At 37.1% G+C, this 25103-nt stretch overlaps 2 protein-coding genes across 5 annotated transcripts; one reads left to right on the top strand and one right to left on the bottom strand.

The window, feature by feature from the left end:
• Positions 1-1082: 1082 nt before the first annotated feature.
• Positions 1083-9862, bottom strand: kcnmb3 (potassium calcium-activated channel subfamily M regulatory beta subunit 3). Of its 2 annotated transcripts, none has more exons than XM_082173307.1 (5): positions 9757-9862; positions 6859-7071; positions 2724-2898; positions 1775-1801; positions 1083-1600 (listed from the first exon to the last, which is right to left on the bottom strand). In XM_082173307.1, the coding sequence occupies exons 1-5, from the start codon at positions 9780-9782 to the stop codon at positions 1223-1225; spliced, it is 819 nt and encodes a 272-aa protein (XP_082029433.1). In that variant the 5' UTR covers positions 9783-9862; the 3' UTR covers positions 1083-1222. The 2 variants fall into 2 exon arrangements, with proteins under 2 accessions (XP_082029433.1, XP_082029432.1); XM_082173306.1 differs by lacking the exon at positions 9757-9862 and adding an exon at positions 9176-9711.
• A 3995-nt stretch (positions 9863-13857) lies between these two features.
• mfsd8l2 (major facilitator superfamily domain containing 8-like 2) lies at positions 13858-24199 on the top strand. Of its 3 annotated transcripts, none has more exons than XM_082171766.1 (12): positions 13858-13978; positions 14263-14448; positions 14569-14631; positions 15744-15863; positions 15931-16010; positions 16612-16909; positions 17179-17252; positions 19750-19963; positions 21171-21293; positions 21436-21566; positions 22525-22633; positions 23312-24199. In XM_082171766.1, the coding sequence occupies exons 1-11, from the start codon at positions 13903-13905 to the stop codon at positions 22603-22605; spliced, it is 1446 nt and encodes a 481-aa protein (XP_082027892.1). In that variant the 5' UTR covers positions 13858-13902; the 3' UTR covers positions 22606-22633; positions 23312-24199. The 3 variants fall into 3 exon arrangements, with proteins under 3 accessions (XP_082027892.1, XP_082027891.1, XP_082027893.1); XM_082171765.1 differs by having other exon boundaries at positions 16612-16921; XM_082171767.1 differs by lacking the exons at positions 13858-13978; positions 14263-14448; positions 14569-14631 and having other exon boundaries at positions 15588-15863; positions 16612-16921.
• The last annotated feature ends 904 nt before the right edge of the window (positions 24200-25103 follow it).

Below are 25103 nucleotides of genomic sequence, written 5' to 3'. Positions count from 1 at the left end.
CGCCCTGGAGCAGAAGGACCGTTCCCTGGAGGAACATACAAGAGACTTTTTAGATCTGGCGTGCCTAACTCACTATGCTGACCAAGGCGTGCCTTCCAGTGGATGGTCCCAGAGAGGATTTTGCTGCGTTTCTGGAGTGGGTGCTGGTGAACAATGGATTGGTGTTCCATCTGCCCAGTGAGGGACATCACCAGCCCCACTCCAGACCCCAGCCAGCCACCACCCACACATGGCACGGAGCAAACGCCAGAGCCTAATGCAGGCAGTAAGCCAAAGCCTGCCGTGATGCACGAGCCAGTAAAGAGGACTCTCTCCCGCCTCCTCTTCCAAAGGCAGCAAGTTCGTCGACCCCTCCTCTGCTGGTTCCCGTCTGCTCCTCAGTTCCTCCATTGTTAACTCCAATATGCTGTGTGGATGACCCTTGAATCTTCCGGTCCCCAGCTCCACCTTGGAAAGAGGATCCCCTGGCTCTGCCTCCAGCTCGACTCCATCACTCCATCTCGGCTAGTCAACCTGTCGGCTCCACCTTGGCTCTTCCCTCCCTTGGCTTCACCTTGGACCATCATCCTTACGGCTCCACTGGACTCTCTCATCCCTCCGGCTTAGCCTTGGTCAGATGTCGCTCTGCCTTTGCCATGGACTTACGGGCCTTCAGCTACATCAGCTTTGTCCCTCCACCCCTTCGGTTCCATCGGACTCTGCCTTCCCTCCGGCTCTGACTCCTCCTGCTCCTGACTCCTCCCACCGTCATCACCACCCTGGTTTCGCCCACCGCCAGCGCCTCTGGGTTCCTGTTCCCGTTTGTCTGTTCATAGTTTGTTTCCTTCTTTCTGTTCAGTGTTAAGTCTCGTTTGCGTTTCATGTGGTTGTTATACCATTCTCATGCATTTTCCTAGCGGTATCTTGATTAAATACTATTTGATTGTACTCCATTTGTCGTGCGTTCATTACTACAGTCACAAACTGTGACAAGTACAAGGAAAATACTATTTTCCAGTTTATAAACTGGAATGTAAATATATATTTTCCATTATATAAAAACATACTTTACACAGAAACTGACCACCAACTGCAACTTTCAGATGCCATCTTTATTTGACTTTAATGAACAATCACAATGTATAAAATCTTTGGCCATATTTAGGGCATAAGGCACTAATATTATGTCATAAGACTGAATGATGAATTTGACCATTACAGTAGAGGCACATTATACTATTTTCTAGCTAACTTGGTCATGCTGCTCCACGTTGCCCCCAGGCCTGCATCTTAAGAGCCGGTAGATCCTTCCCTCTGTCATTTTACCCTGCTTGCCGAGTAACTCCTCTCTACTGATCTCAGTGCAGAGGAAAGCAAGATGCTGATTGAGTTTCACCAGCCCCACCAGGAGGATTCCACCAAACAACATGAGGCTGGGCCACAGCAGGTAATAGAAGGCCATTTGAATGGAGTATTTACTCCTCAAGATGGCGTCATCTGGGTATATAGCACTGAGATAGCATGTCATATATTTCCCTTGTGTATGTAACGCTTGTTTGATGTTACTGGCCTCAGCCTCTTGTTCTGTCTTGTTTCGTTGGCATTTCGGAGTGTAGAAGCACTGAGGGAAAAGATAATGGCAAACTGAAATAGATATTTCAGATATTTATACTACATGGTCACTCACTGTTTTGATTGATATGTTTTAAAACATATTTTTATCCATAAATTGGAACTGTATAAATTATTATAAAATAACTGATATTAATAATCGTTTTAATTTTGAAAGTCTTACCATTCCATTGCTTTTCTCCATAATTTCCTGTTCAAAAAAGTAATAAAAGAATAATTTAAAAAGAATAGAATATAAGAATATATCTGTTGTAAAATACAGTATTTTGACTAATTGAAATAAGTCAAAAATCACACTATTAAAATGCCTTAATTAAAATAAATTGTTGACATAAAAATCATCATACATTTTAATGTCAGTAGTGTTACCACAAAATAAAAACACAGAATTTTATGAAATACATTTACTTCACTAGTCACAATGAATCAAAAAATAAAATGTTTTTTGAAAGGTTATGTTATATTAAGCTTGTTGGCATTTACAATTAAGATGCTCAGTATCAACAATAAGATGTTTTTTAATCAATAAATTTTTTTATGAACTATAGAAGTTAATAAATTGTTAAAATATTATTGTTATTGTTGTTATTATTATTAAGTATTATTATTAAGTATTTATTGTGACCTTGAATGAAATAAGAAGATATATTTAATGTAGGATTGATTTTTTTTAAATTGATTTAGATTTTTTTTTAAATGCTAATGCCACCGTAATTGTATAAGAAGAGTTCAGTTTAGCCAAACATAAAAAAAAAAAAAAAATTGTTTAGCTTTGTGTGAGCAACAGACTGAAATATAAGTTATTGTCAAATCTCTTTTTCAGTTGCACAAATTTGTGAAGATACCGAATGCCAATTGGTTCTTGTGTGTCATCATTTTAATATGCATACAGTAATTGCAAATGAGATTTGAGAGGTACAGCAGAGGAGAAGGTTTTTCAGCAAATAATAGTTTTTGAAAAACTTATCTGCTTGTACCTTAATGGTGCTTTCTCTTTGGAGTTTGGCACTAAAATCATAGTCCATAAAACCAGAGGAATGAAAATAATATAGAATTTGGAATGACAGGATGATTAAATCCTCCACTCAGTTAAATAACACTGACAACTGTACCTTTGGCCTGGATTTCACAGCCTCTTCATCATAGTAAAGTCGAAGTGTTTTTTCAGGGGACGAAATGTTTACCCAAACACGCAGGCATTTAAAGCTGACATTACCACGGCAGTCCATCACTTCATCCAGCAAATCAATCCGGTCTAATGAGCAGTTGGCAGAATTTTTCCAGTTGCTGTTGGAAAGATAAACGTAAATTATTAAGTGAACGCTTACAATGTAAATACGTAATAAGGTATGCACTATATAAAAATTGTTGTAAAAACCTGTTAATTGGTTAACAGGAAGTTCCATTACTATATACAGGGAAAAACTGTACATTTCATGTAATGTTACAGTAAAACACTATTAAATGTACTGTTTTTGGAAGTAAAAAAACAAACAAATCTTATCATTTACAGTGAAAAGCCGTAAACTGACATTCCCAGAATTCCTGTGTGATACTTCACATTTTATGTTTTTATTTTATTTTTATTTTATTTTACTAAATATGTTTATGCATAGTGTTTTGTTATCAGTTGTGTGCATTAGGGTTTTATGTTACATCGTATATTGTGAAATTAATGTTTGTATTATTTTATTGTTGTGAGTTACCATGGTGGTATTTTGTATTGTGTGTTTGGCATTTTGCCCCCTTTATATATTAATATTTACCTCAGCTTGAGGAAAAGCTGCTTGTGATGAACTTTGGTCCATAGGTTTCGTTTATTGCCCTCCACAAAACATTGGGTCTTGAAGTAGGGGTATCGCTCTCCTTTGGATAAGTGCTCTGCTATTCGCTAACTATAGCAGGATTTGAGTAGAGTGATTTTATGCTAAATGGGGTATGAGCTGCGATCCCCCAATGACATTGAGGTTTTTAAGTAGGGCCTGAGCTCCCCTGCGACTCATTTTGGGGTTAAAGCCATAGGCAACAGAATTACTGGGCAACATTGCATTATGCTCTGCTTTCTTTTTCCTCCCCTTTTATGGCAAAAATAGGGATACAGGCTTCCCCTCGGAAGAGTGGCAGCTCTAAGGAGCCTGGTTTGCACTTTGTGATAGGCTGCTTATAGGAAGAGCAGGGCTGGATGGAACCATATTTTGTTACCTCCCTCCCCAAATATGTTGGGTCGTAAAGAAAGGATATCGCTCCCCTTTGGATGGGTGCTCAACCATGGCGACAATACTAATGAGTAGAGGAAGTTTCCTTATTGGCGGCACTCCTTGTTATCTGTCACTTGATATAGGTCGAGTGCCTTTATTTAAGGCAGGCTTCAGCCGTTTTCCCCCAGTTAAACTGGGATCTTGAAGTAAAACCTAAGCTCCCTTGCGGTTCCCTGGGGTTTGAGAGTTTGAGTGATAGGAGTGGCGGGCACACTTTACCACGCCCTGCTCTCATTCTCCCTCCTTTCCTGAGTAGGAGTAAGGATTAGGCTCCCCCTAGAAGGGCAGCAATAGGGGAGGTTGTAACCTGAAGGGCTAATTTCTAAGGTTTTAGCACTTTGGAGGTTCCCTTTCTTAATCTGCTCTTAAGAAAGGCTCCCTCTGTTTTGTTTACCCCCAGTACTCCCCTTTTGGAGGGTACTCTACAAGGCCTAGTGCCAAAAGAGATATACGAGGCACTAATAGTAGGGGATCTTAGTATATGAGCTGCTCTCACTCAAATACATTGGGTTTTTTAAGAAAGGCCTAGCTCCCCTGTGGCTTCCTTGGGGTCTAGAGTCTGGGTACTTAAAGTTATTTGGCACACTGCTTATGCCTTGCTTTAATTTCCCTCTTTCCCTGAGTAGGAATAAGGATAAGGCTCCCTCTTAGGGGCATGCTCCCTTTTAGACAAATAGAAGTGCACAAAGCCTTCCTCTCTATAAGAGTTAACAAAACCCATGGTCCAGGCAACATCTGTGGGCGCATACTCAAAACCTGTGCAAAGCAATTGAGTACTCCTTTCCATTACATTTTTTAACAAATCTTTAGAGGCACAATTAGTCCCTGAGGTCTGGAAGGATACTGTGGTTGTCCCTGTTCCCAAATCCAACACCCCCAAAACCCTTAATGATTTCAGACCAGTGACACTCACCTCAATTGTAATGAAAGAATTTGCAAAATTGGTGAGGTCTGAAATATTAAGGAAAACAGAGCATTCACTTGACCCTCTGCAGTTTGCTTATAGATCCCGTAGGGGGGTGGAAGATGCCGCAGTCACTTTACTTAATTTACTTTTTAAGCATTTGGATAACAGTGGCTCCCATGCCAGACTTTTATTTGTTGACTTTTCAGCAATAACCTGGTAGGCTGGATCTTTAACTTTTTAACAAACAGGACGCAAAGAGTGAGAGTGAATGGCAGTCTCTCTGACAAAGTCTGTTCATCAACCGGCTTCCCACAAGGATTCTCACCTCTTTTTTATATCCTGTACACAAATATGTGCCAGAGCAGCTGGGAAAACAGGACCATAATTAAATACGCAGATGACTCAGTAATTGTTAGCCTGCTCCAAGATAGTGAAACAGGTCATGGTCCAGTCATCAATGACTTTGCTGAATGGTGTGAGGCATTTCACCTTCAACTAATAGCCAAAACAAAGGACATGCTCATTGATTTTAGAAAAAAAAATCCAAACACAAGAAATTACAGCAATCAAAGGTCAAACTGTCCAATGTGTGCAATCATTTAAATACCTGGGGATGATAATAGACTCAAAACTCACATTTGAAACTATCTGTGAAGTTGTGTGTAAAAAGGGCATCAGTGCCTTTTCTGTTTGAGGAAATTGAGTCGCTTTCACATTGACAAATCCATCATGACCCTCTTTTACCATGCTTTTATTGAATCAGTTTGATCATTTGCACTAGCAGCATGGTTGTGGGCACATATGGGCACATAGCAGCACAGAACCTCTTTTTGAAAAATAAAAACTCACTCAACCAAATAGTAAAGTGGTCTAGCAGCCACAGCTCAATGTGGGGACCTTGTACACAAAACAGTTACATCGCAAAACTGGTTTAATCTTAAATGACCCATCATCCCATCCACTGAACACAGAGTTTCAGCTGCTACCTTCTGGGCGTAGGTTTATAATGCCTAGGTGTAGAATAAATAAAAGCAGTTTTGTCCCTGCAGCCATTACACTGAAGAATAAGTCATAGCTATACTGCAGGTGGTTATTTATTTTATTATTGCTTTTATGTATGTATTAATTTATTCTTGACCGGTAAGAATTTTTTTTTTTCATAAAATTTGTGTAATTTCCTCATTTTTACTGTCTTAAGTTGAATGATGTGTGATATGTGCCCCATTGTTTTTACATTTTACATTGTAAAAAAACGTCCTACTGGGATTGGTTGTAGCGAAAACATGCTACGATTGGTCAGCTCAATGTGGCCGTTATCTGATTGGCTTGAGTAAACGGTGGGTGGAGTCTACTTATTTTGGGATTTTTCTGCACATTGATGCTAGAAATAATTCAAAATCCACAGATGTGTGAGGGGATTTACAAATGCACAAGAAGAGATTCACAAATGTGTGCAGCGATTTACAAATGCACAGATAGCGGTTCACAAATATTGCCTGGCAGTGTTGTGTTTGTGACATAAAACACATTTGTAAATATATATTTTTTATTTGCTAATTTTATTTATTTGTGAGTTGTATACATTTTTGTGAAACTCTTTACATTTATTTGTGGATCTTTATTTATTTGTGAATTTGATACATTTTTGTGAAACTCTTTACATTTATTTGTGGATCTTAATCTATTTATTTGTGAATTTGATACATTTTTGTGAATCTCTTTACATTTGTTTGTGAATCTCAATCTATTTATTTGGAATAATGCAACAATTCGAACCACATAAAGTGGACTTTGAACTCTGTAACCTCGCAGATCTTTGTTATGCTCAAACAGCAACATTACACTAACTAAAGTTGAAAAAGTGAAAAAGCATAATGGGGTCCCAGAAACTGGAGGACTTTCCAGGCAGCTCATTATTTTTTGAAAAATTATTTCATATTTATTTAAAGTGATCACATTTCACTGTATAGTGATTATTAGCAAAAGCTGTTTTAATCGCAAAGTCAACAACAAGAACATTACAACATGAAAAGTATCCTTTCTAAGGCGTACAAGCAGTCTACCTGAAGACCTGCTACTAACCTATGGAGACATGGTTTCACCATCACGATTCCCACCAGAAAGTACATGAGGATTGAGAAGGTCATCATGGTGAAGCCCAAGAGGATGGCTTTGTCTTCTCCCACACTGGAATCTGGGATTTGAGCTCTGGCTTTCTCATTGCATCTCAGCTCCCTTTCTTTCCTCCAGTTCCCTCCAGTTCCCTGAAGTTGGCCTTGCTGGTGGAAGGCATCCCTGAGAAACAGTTAAAGGTAATATTTGCCCAACTTTATTTCATAACAAACCTATGGTGTTATTTTTTCTATGGAATTGCAAAAGTAGAATTTCTGAGGAATCTTCAGAATTTCATGAAAATTCTATAAATCTACGTAAAATAACAAAGAAAATAACAGCATGTGGATTTGGAATGACATGTCCCATTTCCATGTTTGGTTGAACTATTTATTTAAATCATTTTATGCAGATTTACTATAACATGCACAAGGCCCGAGGGCCAGATATACTAAACAGGGCAAATTAGCGTGAGAGTGCAATTCCAAAAAATTGCCGATGGGAGTGGATAGTTCTGCTTGTGATCTACTGACGAAAACTGAATAGATTGGTGTAGGTATGATTTCAGAACCTGATCCTTTTTCCAATGGGGTTTTATAATGGGGCAGGGGGGGTTCTTATGTTTTCAAAAATTAACATAACTCAGTTTTGCTATGGGTGTGTAATTTACAAACACAACGTCAAAGTATCATCAAGTTATGTTTACCACAGGCTTTATTTTACGAGATCTTTATTTTAAATCGAAAATTATATTCATATCAGACTGCAACTTCAACTAATGGAAAAGCCACCATTTACTCATTTCATTTCATTTCATTTCATTTCATTTCATTTCATTTCATTTCATTTCATTTCATTTCATTTCATTTCCAAACAATTACACTCTAAAAACTGCTGGGTTGTGTTAACCCAATTTTGGGTCAAATATGGTCTCACCCAACGTTGGGTTAAAAAATGCAATTTAAAAATGGACAAATTGCATTTTGGACAAAATCAAAAATGGACAAAAATGCAATTTAAAAATGGACAAATTGCATTGGTTACATTAAAAATGTAAACCAACGGCTGGGTTTGTCCATTTTTTAATTAAATTTTTAACCCAACGTTGGGTGAGACCATATTTGACCCAAAATTGGGTTAACACAACCCAGCAGTTTTTAGAGTGTACAGTAAGAACCCCACTGAGTTTCATTGTATGGGGTTAAAAAACACAAATATCTTTGAAGAAAGTCACCCTTGTGGAAAAGTAGTACACCATAAGCATACTTCTAAAAAGACCATCATTATGGAAATCATGTACTTTATAAGAATACATGTAACTGAATATAGGCCTAAGTTACTTACACTGAATTTAATGTTTTACGACACTTAATTGCATGTTATTTACAATTAAATTAACATGTATTATAATAAATTTATATTAAATGCAATTAAGAGTGCTTTTGACCCACTTCAGAAGGACTTAGGCACATTTTTGAATTCTATATTCATATAGAATTCTATATGGTTCAACTGTAATGTTGAATGTACTGAAAAGCATTTATGGTAAACTTAAATATGCTTTAATAATTTAATTTCTATTGAAACTATAATTTATTCGCAATTGTTATATATTTGTAATTACACATTAGTAATGATAAATCAGCTATTTAGCATTTAAAACACATTAACTTTAAATATTATATCAAATAACACACTACAGTAAAATTATAATCAAGTCCTGTGCTTTAGTATGTTAGTCAACACATAAAATTGTGTGTACTTCTTTAAAGCACAACAAAAGATTATTAAAACAATGATTTAAAATGTACTTTAAAGTAAACATTTAATTTGCTCTTTAAGAAATGTGGCGCTTTTATTTCATCAATATTATCTGCAAGTACAGTTTAAGAAAAATATTAACTTTAAGATTTGAAGTACACTAAAAGTGCACATTCAATACAATTAAGCACACTTCTTTCTTACAAGGGCATAACTAAACCAAAACTGAGCAAATGAACAACATGAGGGTGAGTAAATATTGACAGAAGTTCATTTCCAGTGAACTATTAGATTTTAGTGACTTTCTACTTCATTTGATAATTTTCAATACAATAAGTGGAGGAGACAAAATTAGTTTTTGAGGTTTATACTATGTTCTAACAACATTTCCAACTCAAGGACTTGTTGCTGCTATTTGGAATAGCTTCCAAATATAATATAATATTAATATAATAATAATAATCTCATACTAGATTCAACTGGACAATTATCTGTAATGAAACGTGGATCTGATCTCCATACGTACCGCATGTGTCGTCGCCGCGCGCCCTGGAGAGTGATGTTAACAGGAACACTGAAAGACCCTCGGGGGGAATGATTCAGCAGCATTTCTATCAAGTAACCCTTAACTGGGTTACAGCACTAAATTAACACAACACCGACCCCACTTTGACAAGGTCAATGTACCATACATCTGGACACAGAGCCACCGTGCTGCCTAGCCATCAGACATGTAGTGCACAATAGAGTGCACTTAAGGGATTGTTTTCTTCTCATCCAGATGAGATCAGTGGAATATATTTCCTCTGCCTGAACAGGGATGCCACAGAGGGTTTCTATGGGAACCCCTACAGCCAGACCATAATTATGTCCTATGGGATTGTAAGCACTCATGACAGTTGTTTTTTTTCCCTATTTTTATAAATGACCTGGACACAACTATGAAGTAAATGAACAAACCTAAATAAACTGCATAGAATAATAATAATAATAATAATAAAAAAAACATTATGCAAAGTGTCCAGATGCCAGGCCTGTCAGCAGAAACCCACGTAATTATGTTTACTTTACTGAAACACATGGTGTAAGTTCCAAATGATGTCTTACCTCAAAAGATGCGTTCTTCTGTTCATGATATAGCCTTACGTAGCTATTAAACTAGACTCTGATAAAACTGATTCTCGACACCAAATGACAAAACTCACAACTTTTAGCTTCATGAGCACAACAGTGCATCAATAATTAATGCGTTTTTAATCCAAAATAACATACATTTTTAATGAACGACTTATTGTATATACAAATGTATTCAATGTATCAAAACAGCATTGCGCACCTGGTCATCATCTGCTGAGGATGTACTGTTGCTTTAATAAGATATTTTTGAGATGATGACCTGAGAAGATGACACATTTTTTTTCGTATTTACCGCTGCTTTGTAGCTGAATTGAACTCATAATTGATTAACTTTATTGAACCGAACTGAATCATCACTGGGAGAGACACCGAATTAGTTGCAGGAAACACAAAAGTTTATTTTTGGACCGCTTACACGACACCGTTTTCAACTAAAAACATAAAAGATTCGAAGTGCAAGTTTTTGAAAATATACCATTATCTTCTCTGTGTAAACAACAAAAACGAGAAATTGTGAAAACATTGACATCATGCGCTTGAGTATTAAAGGGATACTTCACCGTTTTTTCATATTAAACTATGTTATTCCCTTAACTAAGACGAGTTGATGCATACCTCTCTCGTCTCAGTGCGTGCACTAAATCCCTCTGTCTTGCGGCGAAACTTTGTTAGCCCAGTTCATTTAATATGGGCCAAGCAGAGAAGCTACCAAACACCTCCACGTTTTCCCTATTTAAATACAGTTACTCGCGAAGTGTAACTCGACCTAGGACGGTGACACAAAACAAAACGTTGCGCTTTTCTAAGCGTGTAAAATGGATAACTATTTTGTATGGCGGAATACCATAGCAAGTGCTTGTAAGCACTTCGACTTGGCGTAGTAATATCTTCACTCGTGAAAAATCCTCTCACCGGCCCCCGCTCCCTCTAGTGAAGATATTACTGCGCCAAGTCGAAGTGCTTACAAGCACTTGCTATGGTATTCCGCCATACAAAATAGTTATCCATTTTACACGCTTAGAAAAGCGCAACGTTTTGTTTTGTGTCACCGTCCTAGGTCGAGTTACACTTCGCGAGTAACTGTATTTAAATAGGGAAAACGTGGAGGTGTTTGGTAGCTTCTCTGCTTGGCCCATATTAAATGAACTGGGCTAACAAAGTTTCGCCGCAAGACAGAGGGATTTAGTGCACGCACTGAGACGAGAGAGGTATGCATCAACTCGTCTTAGTTAAGGGAATAACATAGTTTAATATGAAAAAACGGTGAAGTATCCCTTTAAGTGTTCTGTCTACTCTATAGGCACATAGTGCTTCTTTACAAAGTGACATCGCCACCTACTGGCCTGGCATAAATTATAAAGCTTTTTAGTAATTTTTGTCATACAGTTGTCATCTGTAGTCTATACGTAAAAAACATGAAGGGAAAACTTTACCGTATTTCTATAACTTATCTTTTTCGAGCGGATTTACAGCAGAATTGATTTCTGTTTATCATTAATCATTATTTTCCTGTTTATCCCTATCTGTATCAAACTATCTTTATTGTATAAAGCACTATATAAAAAAGGTGAATTGGCTCATTTTTATGGGTCCTCCTGGGTTGTTCTTTTGAACTTTCTATTCATCAAAGAATACTGAAAAAAAAGTATCATAGTTTATGCAGCACAACAGGTATCAGCATTGATAATAAAAATAAATGTTTCCTGAGCAGCAAATCTTCATATGAGAATGATTTCTGAAGGATCAAGTGACACTGAAGACTGGAATCAGCTTTGAAGTAAAACATGCTTTAATGTTATTTATATTGAAACGTTTATGTCATGCTTTTAAATATATTTGTATTACACATTTGTAATTATGAATAATTATAGTACACCTAAAATATATAAAATATATGTAATATTGAATGACACACTAAAGTTAAAATTATAATAGTTTAATGTGCTTTAATATGTTAGTCACATCAAACTTAGTGTGTATATTAAAAACTATAATTACCACATACCTTGAATATTTATATTTATATGTACACGGCCAAAAAACCAATACCATAGTACTTTTTTGTTAGAGGTACAATAAAAAAAAAACAGTAATGTTTATTGATGAGTGTTGCGAGTCATGTGAGCATAAATACACACTCCTGGGCAAAAAGAAGAAAAGAAAGAAAAAGGGACAAGCCAAAAATGCCTAATTATTTAATGGTCTTAAATTGATCTTTACCATTTTAATCACTAATCAGGAAATTAGCAAGAGTTGCACAAATACTGTAGATAAGTAACATGAGCCTGATGGACTCGTTCTCAAGCCACTTCTTGGTTGTCTTTGGACTTTGGGCAGGAGCATTGTCATTTACACTTTATTTTAAGGTGACGTAATATTAATTAACTACATGTACTTACGGAGTCACGGTTAGAGTTTGGTTTATGGTTAATTACTTGTAATTATGCATAATTTATACTTACTGTTAGTACATGTAACATGTAACTACGTCACCTTAAAATAAAGTGTTACCATTGTCTTGTTGAAAAATAAAATCTGATCATTCCTCTTTAGATAAAAACATTTCATTTGTGGGAAGCAAGCCATTCTGCATTATTGTCTCGTACTCCAAAGCATTAAATGAGTTTTCCCAGTGAAGCAGCTCATCAATGCTCATCTGAAAACACTCCCCACACACTGACACTCTTCCTCCATGCTTCACTGTGGCAGAGATGCTTTTATTATTATATTTCTCAGCAGATTTTAGAAGACGCCGCTCTGGAGCATCACCGTGTTTCATTATGATTCATCACTCAAACTTCCCATATTCTGCCAAATTCCAAATGCTAATTCTGAGACAGCAGTTGCTTATTAAGTAGTGCATTTGCTTAAGTTTAGCTAATTTCCTGAACAATAGTTTGTGGTTAATACAATTTAAAGCTTAGTGTTTAGTAGGGGTGCAACAATATATTGTTTCAAAATATATCGCAACACAAAAATGCAGCAATATGTATCGTGGATAGTGCCAATGTATTGTGTATTCACCCAAAATAAAAATGACTGTGTGAGAAAAAAATCAAGTATTCAGAGTTTTAATGTCAGTCCTACATTAAACTACTATATATGATGTTGAATATAATTTATAATAATGCAGTAGGGGTATTACTGTATTGTGGGTCTTGATAATGCCAAATGTCTGATGTTACCAGTAAAAAGTGGCCTATTAAACAGTCAGTGACAGAGTGCAAGCATATTCGTCTAATATAATTCTGTACTTTCAGCTTCAGAATCATGAATATTTTTATTCTGGTGTCACCATTGTCCTATTCATTTACACCCACAATGTAATATCAAATTTAGCATTTTAATCAACAGTGCATTCTTGTAGTATCGCAATAATATCGTATCGTGAGTTCAGTATCGTGATATGTATCGAATCGTGACATGAGGGTATCGTTGCACCCCTAGCTCTTTTCTTTCTTTCTTTCTTTCTTTCTTTCTTTCTTTCTTTCTTTCTTTCTTTCTTTCTTTCTTTCTTTCTTTCTTTCTTTCTTTCTTTCTTTCTTTCTTTCTTTCTTTCTTTCCCAGGAGTGTAGATAGTCAGGAATGAGATGAATTTCTGTTATAAAGAAGTGAAGATACAGCTTTAAGGGAGTAGAATTACAGTCCACTTCACCTGAACACGATAAATAATGGATACAAGTTCACAGGTAATACTAGATCTCTGGTGCTTGTACAGAGACTGTTGGAAGAGCCTGAGCCCTGTTTATCTACAATGCTGCATCAATGAAGAAATTATAGGGCATTTATCGTTACCTCGTGATGGGGACCTGATGATCATATTCAAGGAAGGGATCCTTTGAACATCAAACAGCGTGTTTGCGTAAAATCATTTTAAAAAAATCCCTAGCTTTTCCTAAACTCGCCAGCAACACATGGTTTATACTTTGTCTTTTGCTGATTGATACATTTGCTATGATCTACAAAAAAAAAAAAAAAGAGAAATAGCCTACAGTAAGACGAGCGGTTACATAACAGAGTCAGTAATGGAGAACACCATCCCTCTCATTACAGCAATTGGACCATGAGGAAGAGGAATGATCAAGTGCTGTGAAAATAACCTACAGAAACACTATAATGGATTACAGACAAAAAAGAAAACTCTCTTTTCTCACTATTGGATTGATATTTCTTTTGAGTGGTGTAGAATATGGTAAGTGGCCAAGAATAATTTTCCTTTCCTTTCCTTTCCTTTCCTTTCCTTTCCTTTCCTTTCCTTTCCTTTCCTTTCCTTTCCTTTCCTTTCCTTTCCTTTCCTTTCCTTTCCTTTCCTTTCCTTTCCTTTCCTTTCCTTTCCGCAGCAAATAACTTGTTTGAATCAATAGTGCAAGAAAGCATTAAACTAATAATGTGTAATTGGTGAATGTATTGATTGTATTTCGCACATCAACTGCATAAACTGTCTTCTCTCTCTCTCTCTCTCTCTCTCTCTTTCAGCCGTCATTCTGCCCACTATATGGCGATATCTGCAGATATTAGAGGCACCACCTTATTTTCTTGGCTTGGGTCTATCCGCGTTCAGCTTCAGTGGGCTGGTTTCAGGTCCAGTGTTTGGTCACTGGTCAGACAAGACCAGAACTACAAAGACCATCATTCTCTTCTCCAATGTGTTTGAAATCGTGGGTCAGTATACCTAAGAATGGAGATGGTTTTAAAATACATCAAAAAACCCTTGTTCTTGTGCAGTTATGATCTCCTGATGATGTTGTTTGACTTGCTCATTGCAACACATTTGTCATACAGGAAACTTCATGTATTTCATGGGATATTCAAAATGGCTCCTGCTGTCCAGCCGTCTTGTTGCAGGTGAGGATATTTTGAAGCTGCACTGTTCTATCAGTCACAATAAACGTTGTTTGTGAGATTCTGTGCTCCTGTGGTGTAAACCATCAACATTAATGAGATTTTAAGACATCCAACAGATACTAACAGAGAGACTGTTCTTTTTGATTGATGACTCTCATTAGATTGTAATTTCTGTAATGCATAATTGAACAATCCTGACTGGACCCAATGAGTTTTTTATACAAGTTTATTAAATATATATATAGGCAGGTGGAGCTGGGGGAGGTAGAGAGTCTATTTAAATTCTGACCAAGCCAATCTGATTGTGCCGTGTACTAAATTACTTGATGTTTATAAACTGGCTTTAATTACAGCACACAGTATTCACAGTAACTTTTTCGGAGTATCTTTTTGCAAGTGTAAAGTAGCCTGTCCTGTTGGCATAGGCTATTTACACTAACCCCGCCCACCAATGTCTGGTTTTGCCACACAAGATTAAAAAAGACGCACGATTCTCAGTGTCTACAGGGAGGTAGGCTGTAGGCAGTATGGCACGGAGAAGTAGCTTTTGACACATTTGACCCGAGTTCGAACCTGCCTTTTATCAAACTCCTCATCTCCGGTTTCTCATCACATATCAGATCGGAAAGGCATTTATTTTCAATAAAAATGAAGAAAATATTTGAAAAGTGGAAATAAAATGCATAACGAGTGTTTAATAATGAAGTATTTATTATCTTCCCAATAAGGCGGCATCCATTTAATAATTTTAATAAATACAGTAATTTACACTCTGTTATTATTGCATCCTGTTAATGTACAACAATACTGAGGAGCAAATAGTATCTGCCACTATTTATAAGTATAAATAGCATCTAACAACTATTTGCACTTATTGCAAAGAACTGCTACTTTTAAATAGGCTAGTGTAAATAGAATATATCGCTATTTTCATTTAGTGTAAATAGCATCTGTTGCTAAGAAAATATGCTATTTTCACTTAGTGCAAATAATTGCTATTTACACTTAGTCTTAATAACAGTAATAGTAATAACATCTATCGCTATTTGCAATTAGTGTAAATAGTCGCTGCCTAATGTTTTTTCCAATAATGGAGTTCTGGATTACATCAGGTATTGGAGCAGGAGCTGGTTCCTCCATTTTTGGGTTCCTTACACGCACTACCCTCCCCGATGAGCGAGCTAGAGTCTTTGCTGCTGTCATGGCATGTCGTCAGGCTGGACTTCTGATTGGTGAGTCAGTGTTCCACCATGCAATAAGTGGCTATAATATATATACACCATGCATTTTTACTTTCAGGTCCTGCATTCAATATCTTTCTAAGGTTGTGTGATTTCAAATTGGGTCCATTCATTGTAAATAAGTACACCTCACCTGGGGTAAGTATGTTTTGGCTCATTTCCTATAAATTTACATTCTAAACACACACGCACGCACGCGCACACACACATACAGGCGTTTCCAAATGATGGATGCAGCTTGTAATGTGAATGTAGTAACTCTGCACATTTCAGATGTCTTCTTAATGAAACACACATGATTCCACTCTTCAGGTCATTAGTAGAAGATCCAAGGCCTGAAATGGTTGCATCAGATCAAAAGAGAGAGAAAGTGTAGTGCTAGGGGGCTCAATAGAAACAGGGCTGGGAAACACACATCCTGTCAGAGGATCTCATAAAATAAGAGCATGTCCGGCGGACGTTTCACTTCACTTGGAGTAAAGAAAATGAAGCACTTTTTAAACATGATTAATATTTTTTTTCTTTTTGACATTATTTTCATGTCAAGTTCCTCCTACATTTGTATTACTGTGATGCTAAAAATCTCATTCTCATTTATTCACGGCAACACTTCACAATAAGATTTCATTAGTTAACGTTAGTTAACTATCTTTCTTCAACATTTTTCTTTAACATTTTTAAGTTATTTTAAATAAGTTGACTTCTTTAGTTCAAGCTGCCTTGTGCTCTTTCGACCCAGCTCTTCATGTGTGGAATGTGGCTGCTTATGCAGTTTGCAGTGATGTTCCTTTACTGGGACATCCCACCACTGGACTCCTTCCCTGAGCAGCACACGCCCCTCAGAGAGGTCAGAGGTGAAGAAGATGAGCCCCTCATGAGTCTGGAAGATGAAGACTGGGCTGCAGCAGTGGACTCGAATGGCCCGGTCAATCCTGAACAGACCGAGACCCGGCTCTCATCCGAACTCCCACCATCTCCTCCTGATTCGCCACCTCCAGATCCCTCTGACCCCTTTGAAAACTTCAGTGCCAGTCGAGGTGAAGCCCAGAGTTTAATGTCAAATTAAAGTGCTTTTTTAGCAGTGCAGTTTAAGTTGGTGTGGCATTGATTCCTTCTTTGTTGCATCTGAGGTGCTAATCTGAGAGTAGCGGTCTGAAAACGGCTTATTGATCACTTCATTCTGTCTTTGCACTATGATTGCAGTGTGTGTGTGTGCGTGGGTGTGTGTGTGTGGTAGATATCTCCATTTTATTCAATCTTGTCTTGGCAGCCTGAGATCTATAACTCTCTCTCTCTCTGTGTGTAGAGTTTCTGAGGGAGGAGGTGGTGGTTCTCCTCACTGCTCAGTTCATCACTCTCTTCAATCAGACAGCACTTGAGGTAAAAGTCATCATTTTCAGGGTTGGCACCAGCATAGGTCCTGGTCCACTTGTACACTAAAATACACTACACAACTTTTTAAAATCTGAACCTATTTTAAAACACTATAGGCTTCATATACATGCCGACTTGGTTACAATGGAAATGGTTACAGAGGAAAAACATCACACACGACTGAGGATCACACACTACCAGACTTTCAAGTCGGTCCGAACATGACAAACTCATGAAACATGCACTTGATTAGGAGACAGTGGACAAATGGAATCAATATGTGTATAAAATCGGGTCAAAATATCAAACATGTTTAACATTCTCAAAATAGTGGACAGATTCATAGTCGGAAGATAAAAAAATCTGAGTCTGTGCCCATAATGCACTATCATTTTCTTAAATTCTGCCAACTCAAATCTGCAAACTGGCTCTCGAGAACTAGCCACAACTCGTCCAGACTGTAAATCAAGGCAAAAGTAGTGTGTGCCAGCCTTCAGTAATTATGTTGGCTTATCAAAGCCAACCTACTGATCTGGTATTTAAGCAGCTTCCTTTTCTTTTAAGACCAACATTTTTAAAATGAACAGCATAAAGCTTCCAATTTATGACCACCAGACTCATACCAGCTACGGAAGCATTAGCAAGGCCTATACCTAGGACGTGTGAGCAATGTACATGTGCTAAAACATACTAGGAACATACTAACATCTTAAAATGTTAGTGATGTGCTAGCAACATGTTAAAACATGTTAGAAGCATGCTAAAACATGATTGCAAGGTGTCAAAACATGCTAGCAATGTGCTTAAGTGTGTTGGGAAAATGCTAGCAACACATGAACAAAATGTTAAAACCATAGATATGTATATGCTACATTCAACAGCTGCTAATAAGGGATCTATGTATCTATGGTTAAAACTAGCAAGCAACATACTAAAACATGTTAGCAGCATGTAAACATCATACTAGAATACAATTCTCGCTAAATGTATTTTTTTTGCAACATGTTAAAATATGCTAGGAATGTGCTAGCAATGGTAAAACAATGCTATCACTGTGTTAATAAAATTTGCAACATGCTAAAACATGTTAGCAATGTGGTAAAATATGGTAACAGCAACGTGGAAAAAAGTTAGCAAAATGCTATCAACATAAAATGTTAAAACTTGCTTGTGCTAAAAACAAAAACAAAAAATGAGGCTTTCGTAGTGTAACTGAATGGGGTCAATATTTTGGAGTTTTTAAAAGCTGAAATGTGAAGCTTATAATTTCATAAAACATGCAGTATCATTAAAACATATTATTATGGTGTTATTTTGGAAGTTGCAATCAAAATGTGTTTTAAATGGGCACTGTGCTTCTGAAAACCAGTCACCAGACCCCCCACACTGTCCTAAATTCATCTGAGCCACTAAATAATGTCTGGCCAATTATGATTGATTAAGGCTCACCGTGTAGGACCATCTAAATCTAATTTAATGCAATCTAATCTAAGCTTTGATTTAATATAATCAGGTATTTGAAATTGACACACATTTACATTCCCGGTTGCCTGACCTAGATACATGACAAACTAATAAATAAAGTTTAGGATGTTCCTTTTCATTAGATTTCCCCCCTCAGATATATCATGCCTAGGTTTGTTCTTTCACATTAAATCAAATTTCTCTATGAAAAAGCACGTGCTGGATGCATTATAATTTTTACATTTACTTAACATTGCCTGAAGAACATGCAAGACTTGCTATTAGTTCTGAGTTGCTTTAAAGGGATAGTTCACCCAGAAATGAAAATTAGCCCATGATTTAATCACCCTCAAGTCATCCTAGGTGTATATGACATTCTTCTTTAAGACGAATACAATCTGAGTTATATTAAAAAAATATCCTGGCTCTTCCAAGCTTTATAACGGCAGTGGCGGTTTCTGTTTTGAAGAAAAGTCCATAAAAGTGCATCTATCCATCATAAAAGTGCTCCACACGGCTCCGGGGGGTTAATAAAGGCCTTCTGAAGCGAAAAATACAGCGTTTGTTTAAGAAAAATATCCATGTGTAAAACTTTATAAAGTAAAATAACTAGCTTCCGGCCAAACGAACATATGGATTCCATTTAAGTGTAAAGCGCAACTTCCGCGAGTAAACAACGCACTGCTGATATTTACACTCCGCCATGATGCACTACAATACTTCTGACATCACAAGTTGCATAAGTTGCGCTTTAGACGCAAATAGACTGCGAATGTTCGTTTGGCCCGAAGTTAGAATTTAACTTTGTAACATGTTAAATATGAATATTTTTTCTTACACAAAACCATTATAAAGCTTTTTTTTAAACATAACTCTGATTGTATTTGTCTGAAAGAAGAATGTCATATACACCTAGGATGACTTGAGGGTGAGTAAATCATGGGCTAATTTTCATTTTTGGGTGAACATTCCCTTTAAGCGTGTTGCTATGTGGTTGCTAGGGTGTTGTGAGTGGTTGATGTCCTGCTCTCGTCCCCAGACCATGGTGACCCCCCTGACGCAGAAATACTTTGGCTTGGGTGAGCTGGGGAACAGTGTGATGTACAGCCTGTGTGGGCTGGAGGTAATCGCGGGTTTCTTCCTGGTGCGCTGGCTGAGCCGTGTGCTGGAGGACCGGGTGGTGCTGGCTGTGGGGCTGCTCATCTGCAGCGGGGCTTGTGTCTGGTGCCTCATCTTCCTGGCCAATCCACAGGGTGTGTGTGTGTGTGTGTGTGTGTGTGTGTGTGTGTGTGTGTGTGCGTGTCTGGCAGACATCCAGAGAAACTGGCATACACCTGGGCATGGACAGACACAATATGCCAGCTCAGTTTGGTGCCAGCTCGATGATATGCATTATTAGTTTGGAACTGTTTTGAATCTATCTGTCTGTCTATCTATCTATCTATCTATCTATCTATCTATCTATCTATCTATCTATCTATCTATCTATCTATCTATCTATCTATCTATCTATCTATCTATCTATCTATCCATCCATCCATCCATCCATCCATCCATCCATCCATCCATCCATCCATCCATCCATCCATCCATCCATCCATCCATCCATCCATCCATCCATCCATCCATCCATCCATCCATCCATCCATCCATCCATCCATCCATCCATCCATAAATAACAGTTTGTTTTCTATCTATTTGTACCCGTGTGTCTGTCTTCCTCAGTCTATCTATCCTGTCTATCATTTGTCAGTCTATTTCTGTCTATCTGTCTGTCTGTCTGTCTGTCTGTTTCTGTCTATCATTATTTTGCTGTTGGTCTGTCTATCTATCTTTCTATCATTTGACAGTCTAATTCTGTCTATCTACCTGTCTGTCCATCTGTGTAATTTGAAAGTATCTATCTATCTATCTATCTATCTATCTATCTATCTATCTATCTATCTATCTATCTATCTATCTATCTATCTATCTATCTATCTATCTATCTATCTATCTATCTATCTATCTATCTATCTATCTATCTATCTATCTATCTATCTATCTATCTATCTATCTATCTATCTATCTATCTATCTATCTGTTTTCTCTCTATCTATATTTACCTGTCTGTCTGTCTGTCTCTGTCTATCTATCCTTCTATCATTTGACAATCTATTTCTGTCTATCTGTCTACCTGTCTCCCTGTCTGTCCATCTGTGACATTTGATCTGACTATCTGTCTATCTCTCTGACTATCTGTCTATCACTCTATCTGTCTGTCTGTCTGTCGCTGTTGGTCTATCATTTAACAATCTATTTCTGTCTATCATGTACCTGGATATCTATCTATCTTTCGCTGTCTGTCTGTCTAGCTATCTATCATTTGACAGTCTATTTCTGTCTATCTGTGTACCTGTCTGTCTATTTCGGTCTTCGATATTCTCTCTTTCATTCTCGATGGATATGTCTTTTGATCAGGTGGTTTTGTGTTCGAGTTGATTGAGTTTATCATCGGAGTGTTCCTGCAGTTACTGGGACTTCCTTTCGTTGCCGTGTCTCAGGTGTCCCTCTTTTCTAAGGTTACAGCTGAGAAAACACAAGGTGAGAAACAAAGAGAATACGAGAGACATAAGAAAAAGATAAATGAGATCTTGAGTAAACATGCAACACTCACGTTTGTAGGTGTCACATTTTGTCACTGCTAATGACTGTGTGTTGTGTGTGTGTGTGTGTGTGTGTGCAGGCTTTAGTCAGGGTGTGCGACGTTCAGTCGGGGGTCTTGCCACCATCCTCGGTCCCCTGTGGGCAGGAGGTCTAATAGGAAATCTCTATGTGATGCTGGGTATGATGATGCTTCTACTGACCCTCATCATGGTGCGTACACAGACTCATTATGACTGATTCTGTAACATTATCAGATATTTCACTCAGGATGTCATAACACACATCATTTACCAGCTCAATTAAGTTTACATTTATTGCTTTGTGCAAACAGTGTCTATTACGGATCCAGTCAACTGAAAAAAAAAAAAAAAAGAAAAAAAAATCTCTATTGAATGGAGATTGTAGGTTCATGTTGGTCTTTTCCTTTCATAGAGGTGATTTGGAACATTTCATTAGATAGAGAATGCCTTAAAGCGAAACTGTATTTTGCAATCTCAGCTTACATTACAGTAATACATAATAATATATGTTGGTATGTTCAGAAAAGTAACATGATTGATAGTTATTTATTCATCTTGTGCTAACACTTCAAGAAGTTTATTTATTCAATTTAATGTTGAAACTTCCATTAATGCTCATTTTGAATTAGTATTATTTACTATAATAAAAATCATGGTAACGGGGTTGAAAATTTAAGATTGTCCCCTTCTGACAAAGCTAAACAAATATAAGAAAAAGCGATTAAAAAAGGAAAAATTATATTAACTTGTCCTCTTTTGCCATGAGTTTATTTGCAGAATTTTCATAGTGCATTCTTTAAAACAAAAAATTTCCCCCAAAAATTATATTTGGTATGAGGGTTAACACAAGCTGTAGTTCTTTAAAAACATGTAAACTAAAGAAGACAATAATTCATAAAATCAAGATATTCCCTGTTCATATATTAAGGAAATATTAAACAAAGAATTAATTATGAGAAAAATGTCTATTATAACACATAACAATGTCTGGTGTCTGTCAACAAACAAAAGTTGGTGTCCGATCTTCAATGTGAAGTCATTGTTTATTTATATGCCAATGAGGGACAAATATTGTACCTTTTGTTTCGGCTCCAATTTTGTTAGACTTTTAACAGTGAGTCTAACGTTCGGTGTCTTATCCTGGTCAGATCATGATGGCGTTGTCCTACGAGAAGCTGGTGGAGCCGCCCAGGGTGGAGAATGCTCAGGACTCAGAGAATGGAGGATAGACACCACCTTTCGCTTTACGGGATACAGGTGAGACGGTGGACTTACCTTGTTCATTGGGGAAGTGTGTAATTTTAGTTTCAGCAACACACACACACACACACACACACACACACACACACACACACACACACACACACACACACACACACACACACACACACACACACACACACACACACACACACACACACACACACACACACACACACACACACACACACACACACCACATACATACATATACATATAAATACTGTATATATACACATACATACATACATACATAATGTATATATATGTGTGTGTGTGTATGTAAATTGACGTTTCACATTTCATGACAATACACAAATATTGACATTACACATTTTATTTTTAAAGAGAAAAAAACTCATTGTGTTCGTTTGCGTTTTCACTCTGTACAATCTGGATGACATATTGTGTCAGGCTGAAATTCCACTCATAACTTTGATTTTGTCTGCACTTACTGAGTTAAACTGATACAGACTCCAGCCATGCAGCTCTAAACTGCAATATAGACACATCTCAGAACTGAAAACGGAAAGTAAAAAAGTGGGCCACTGAATAACAAACATGCTATAATCCGCTTGCGACAAACAACGTTATAACACAAAATCACACTCTCTGCTGTATGACAAAAAGCTGTCATTGGTAAATGAATCTATCTGTGTGATTTTCATATTTCAGCACAGAGCAAGAGCCCCTCTCTCTGTGGTCTGTCTGCCAAAGTTTAGCGCTCGTGTGGGCCTGTACAGAGCAGATGCTGAAACAGTGGGAGATAAGAGGCCCTGCCAGGGCTAGCAGACCGAGAACAGCAAGAAGGGCACACTGACACACACACACACACACACACACACACACACACACACACACACACACACACACACACACACACACACACACACACACACACACACACACACACACACACACACACACACACACACACACACGCACACAATTTGGTTTTATGCTGCAGATTTTTATATTCTGTATTTTTCATAATTTAGTCCTCATCCATTCTGTTTCATTTTGCATAGTGTATTTAGTTACTGACTCTTTTAATGTAGGCTACATGCCTTGTATGATTTGAGGATCTTCTGATTTGCTGATGTGGAGGAGTGTGAATATTTGAAGTGAATGAACACATGATGGCGCTGTTGTTCCTTAAAGAGATTGACATTGGACAGACAGACAGTACTGCAAGACTCTCTATGCATGATAATGTGTGTTTGTGTGTGCGTGTGTGTGTGTGTGAGAGAGAGAGAGAGAGAGAGAGAGAGAGAGAGAGAGAGAGAGAGAGAGAGAGAGAGAGCAGGATGATAACTAAGTTTCTCAAAAACAAATGATTTATGTAGTCATTCTGCACAGATCATTGGTCATTTCTTAGGATATTTACTCATCTTAAGAGGGAAATGGAATATTTATGTGTCCTCTGATGCATATGATCTGCTCTTTGTACATTGTTTTGAAATACTATTACTGTAAACTCATTAAAATCTGTGTTAATCAAGTACAGAAGCTTTAAATTAATGAATCCAACACAGCATTATTGTGCCTTTCTGTCATTCAATAGTCCTGCTTTTGCTCTGGTGTCCTGGTGTCCTTATATATGCTGTTTTTTCTATACATATTATAAATATACATTATCGCTGATATTTTATTTATGTACTGTAATTATTTCATTAGGATTTTGGATTGTGGCTATGACACATAGTTCGGAAATGTATTTCATCTGTAATTTAGCAGGGTGAAAAAAAAAGTCTCCCTTAATGGACATTATTTATTATAGCTATCATTGTACTTTGTGTTGTAATACAGTGGCATTAATCTAGTAAACAATTCAATGCTGAGGGTGTTTTTATTATTTAAAGTGTAAATTTAACCCTTTCATGCATGAATTATGATAACCTCAGTCAGGATTTTTTTCCTATGTGTTTTTATTGCTCTTAGGGCGTGAAAAACAAGAATGAAATTTTATAAAAAAAAAATTTACACATTTTTCAAAGAGATCTTCAGATGTCCACTTGAGTGGACAGCATGCGGTTGGTTTAAACTGAAGAGATACTGTATTAAATATAAGACAATAATCAAACAGATAAAGTATGTGAATTTAACAAACTAATCAATACAATTATATCAAATCATGTGAAAACTATAAAATATATACAAAAAATATAAATTCAAAATATTGCAAAGGCTTCATACAACTTCATACAAGTTGCACTTCGCGTATCTTTGATATCAGAACATGAGGACGTGATTCCATCAGAATTTTCTACAGTCTGTCAAGGTACAACTGTGGAAACCACTCAGATGCTCCTCCAGTGCACCAGAGTATGGAGATTTACCCTTATTAGCTGATAATTCTGATTATGTTCAAGATGGACATGCACATTTCTATCATAGCCCTCCTCTGAGAAAACCTAGCGATACGTTTTTTTAATCTCATCTGAAATGATCAGTGTTGGGTAACGCA

The sequence above is a fragment of the Leuciscus leuciscus genome (assembly GCF_965113295.1).
Source record: "Leuciscus leuciscus genome assembly, chromosome: 6".
In the NCBI taxonomy this organism is placed as follows: Eukaryota; Metazoa; Chordata; class Actinopteri; order Cypriniformes; family Leuciscidae; genus Leuciscus; species Leuciscus leuciscus.
The sequence above is the reverse complement of the archived record's forward strand: the minus strand, read 5'-3'. Positions and strand labels throughout refer to the sequence as shown.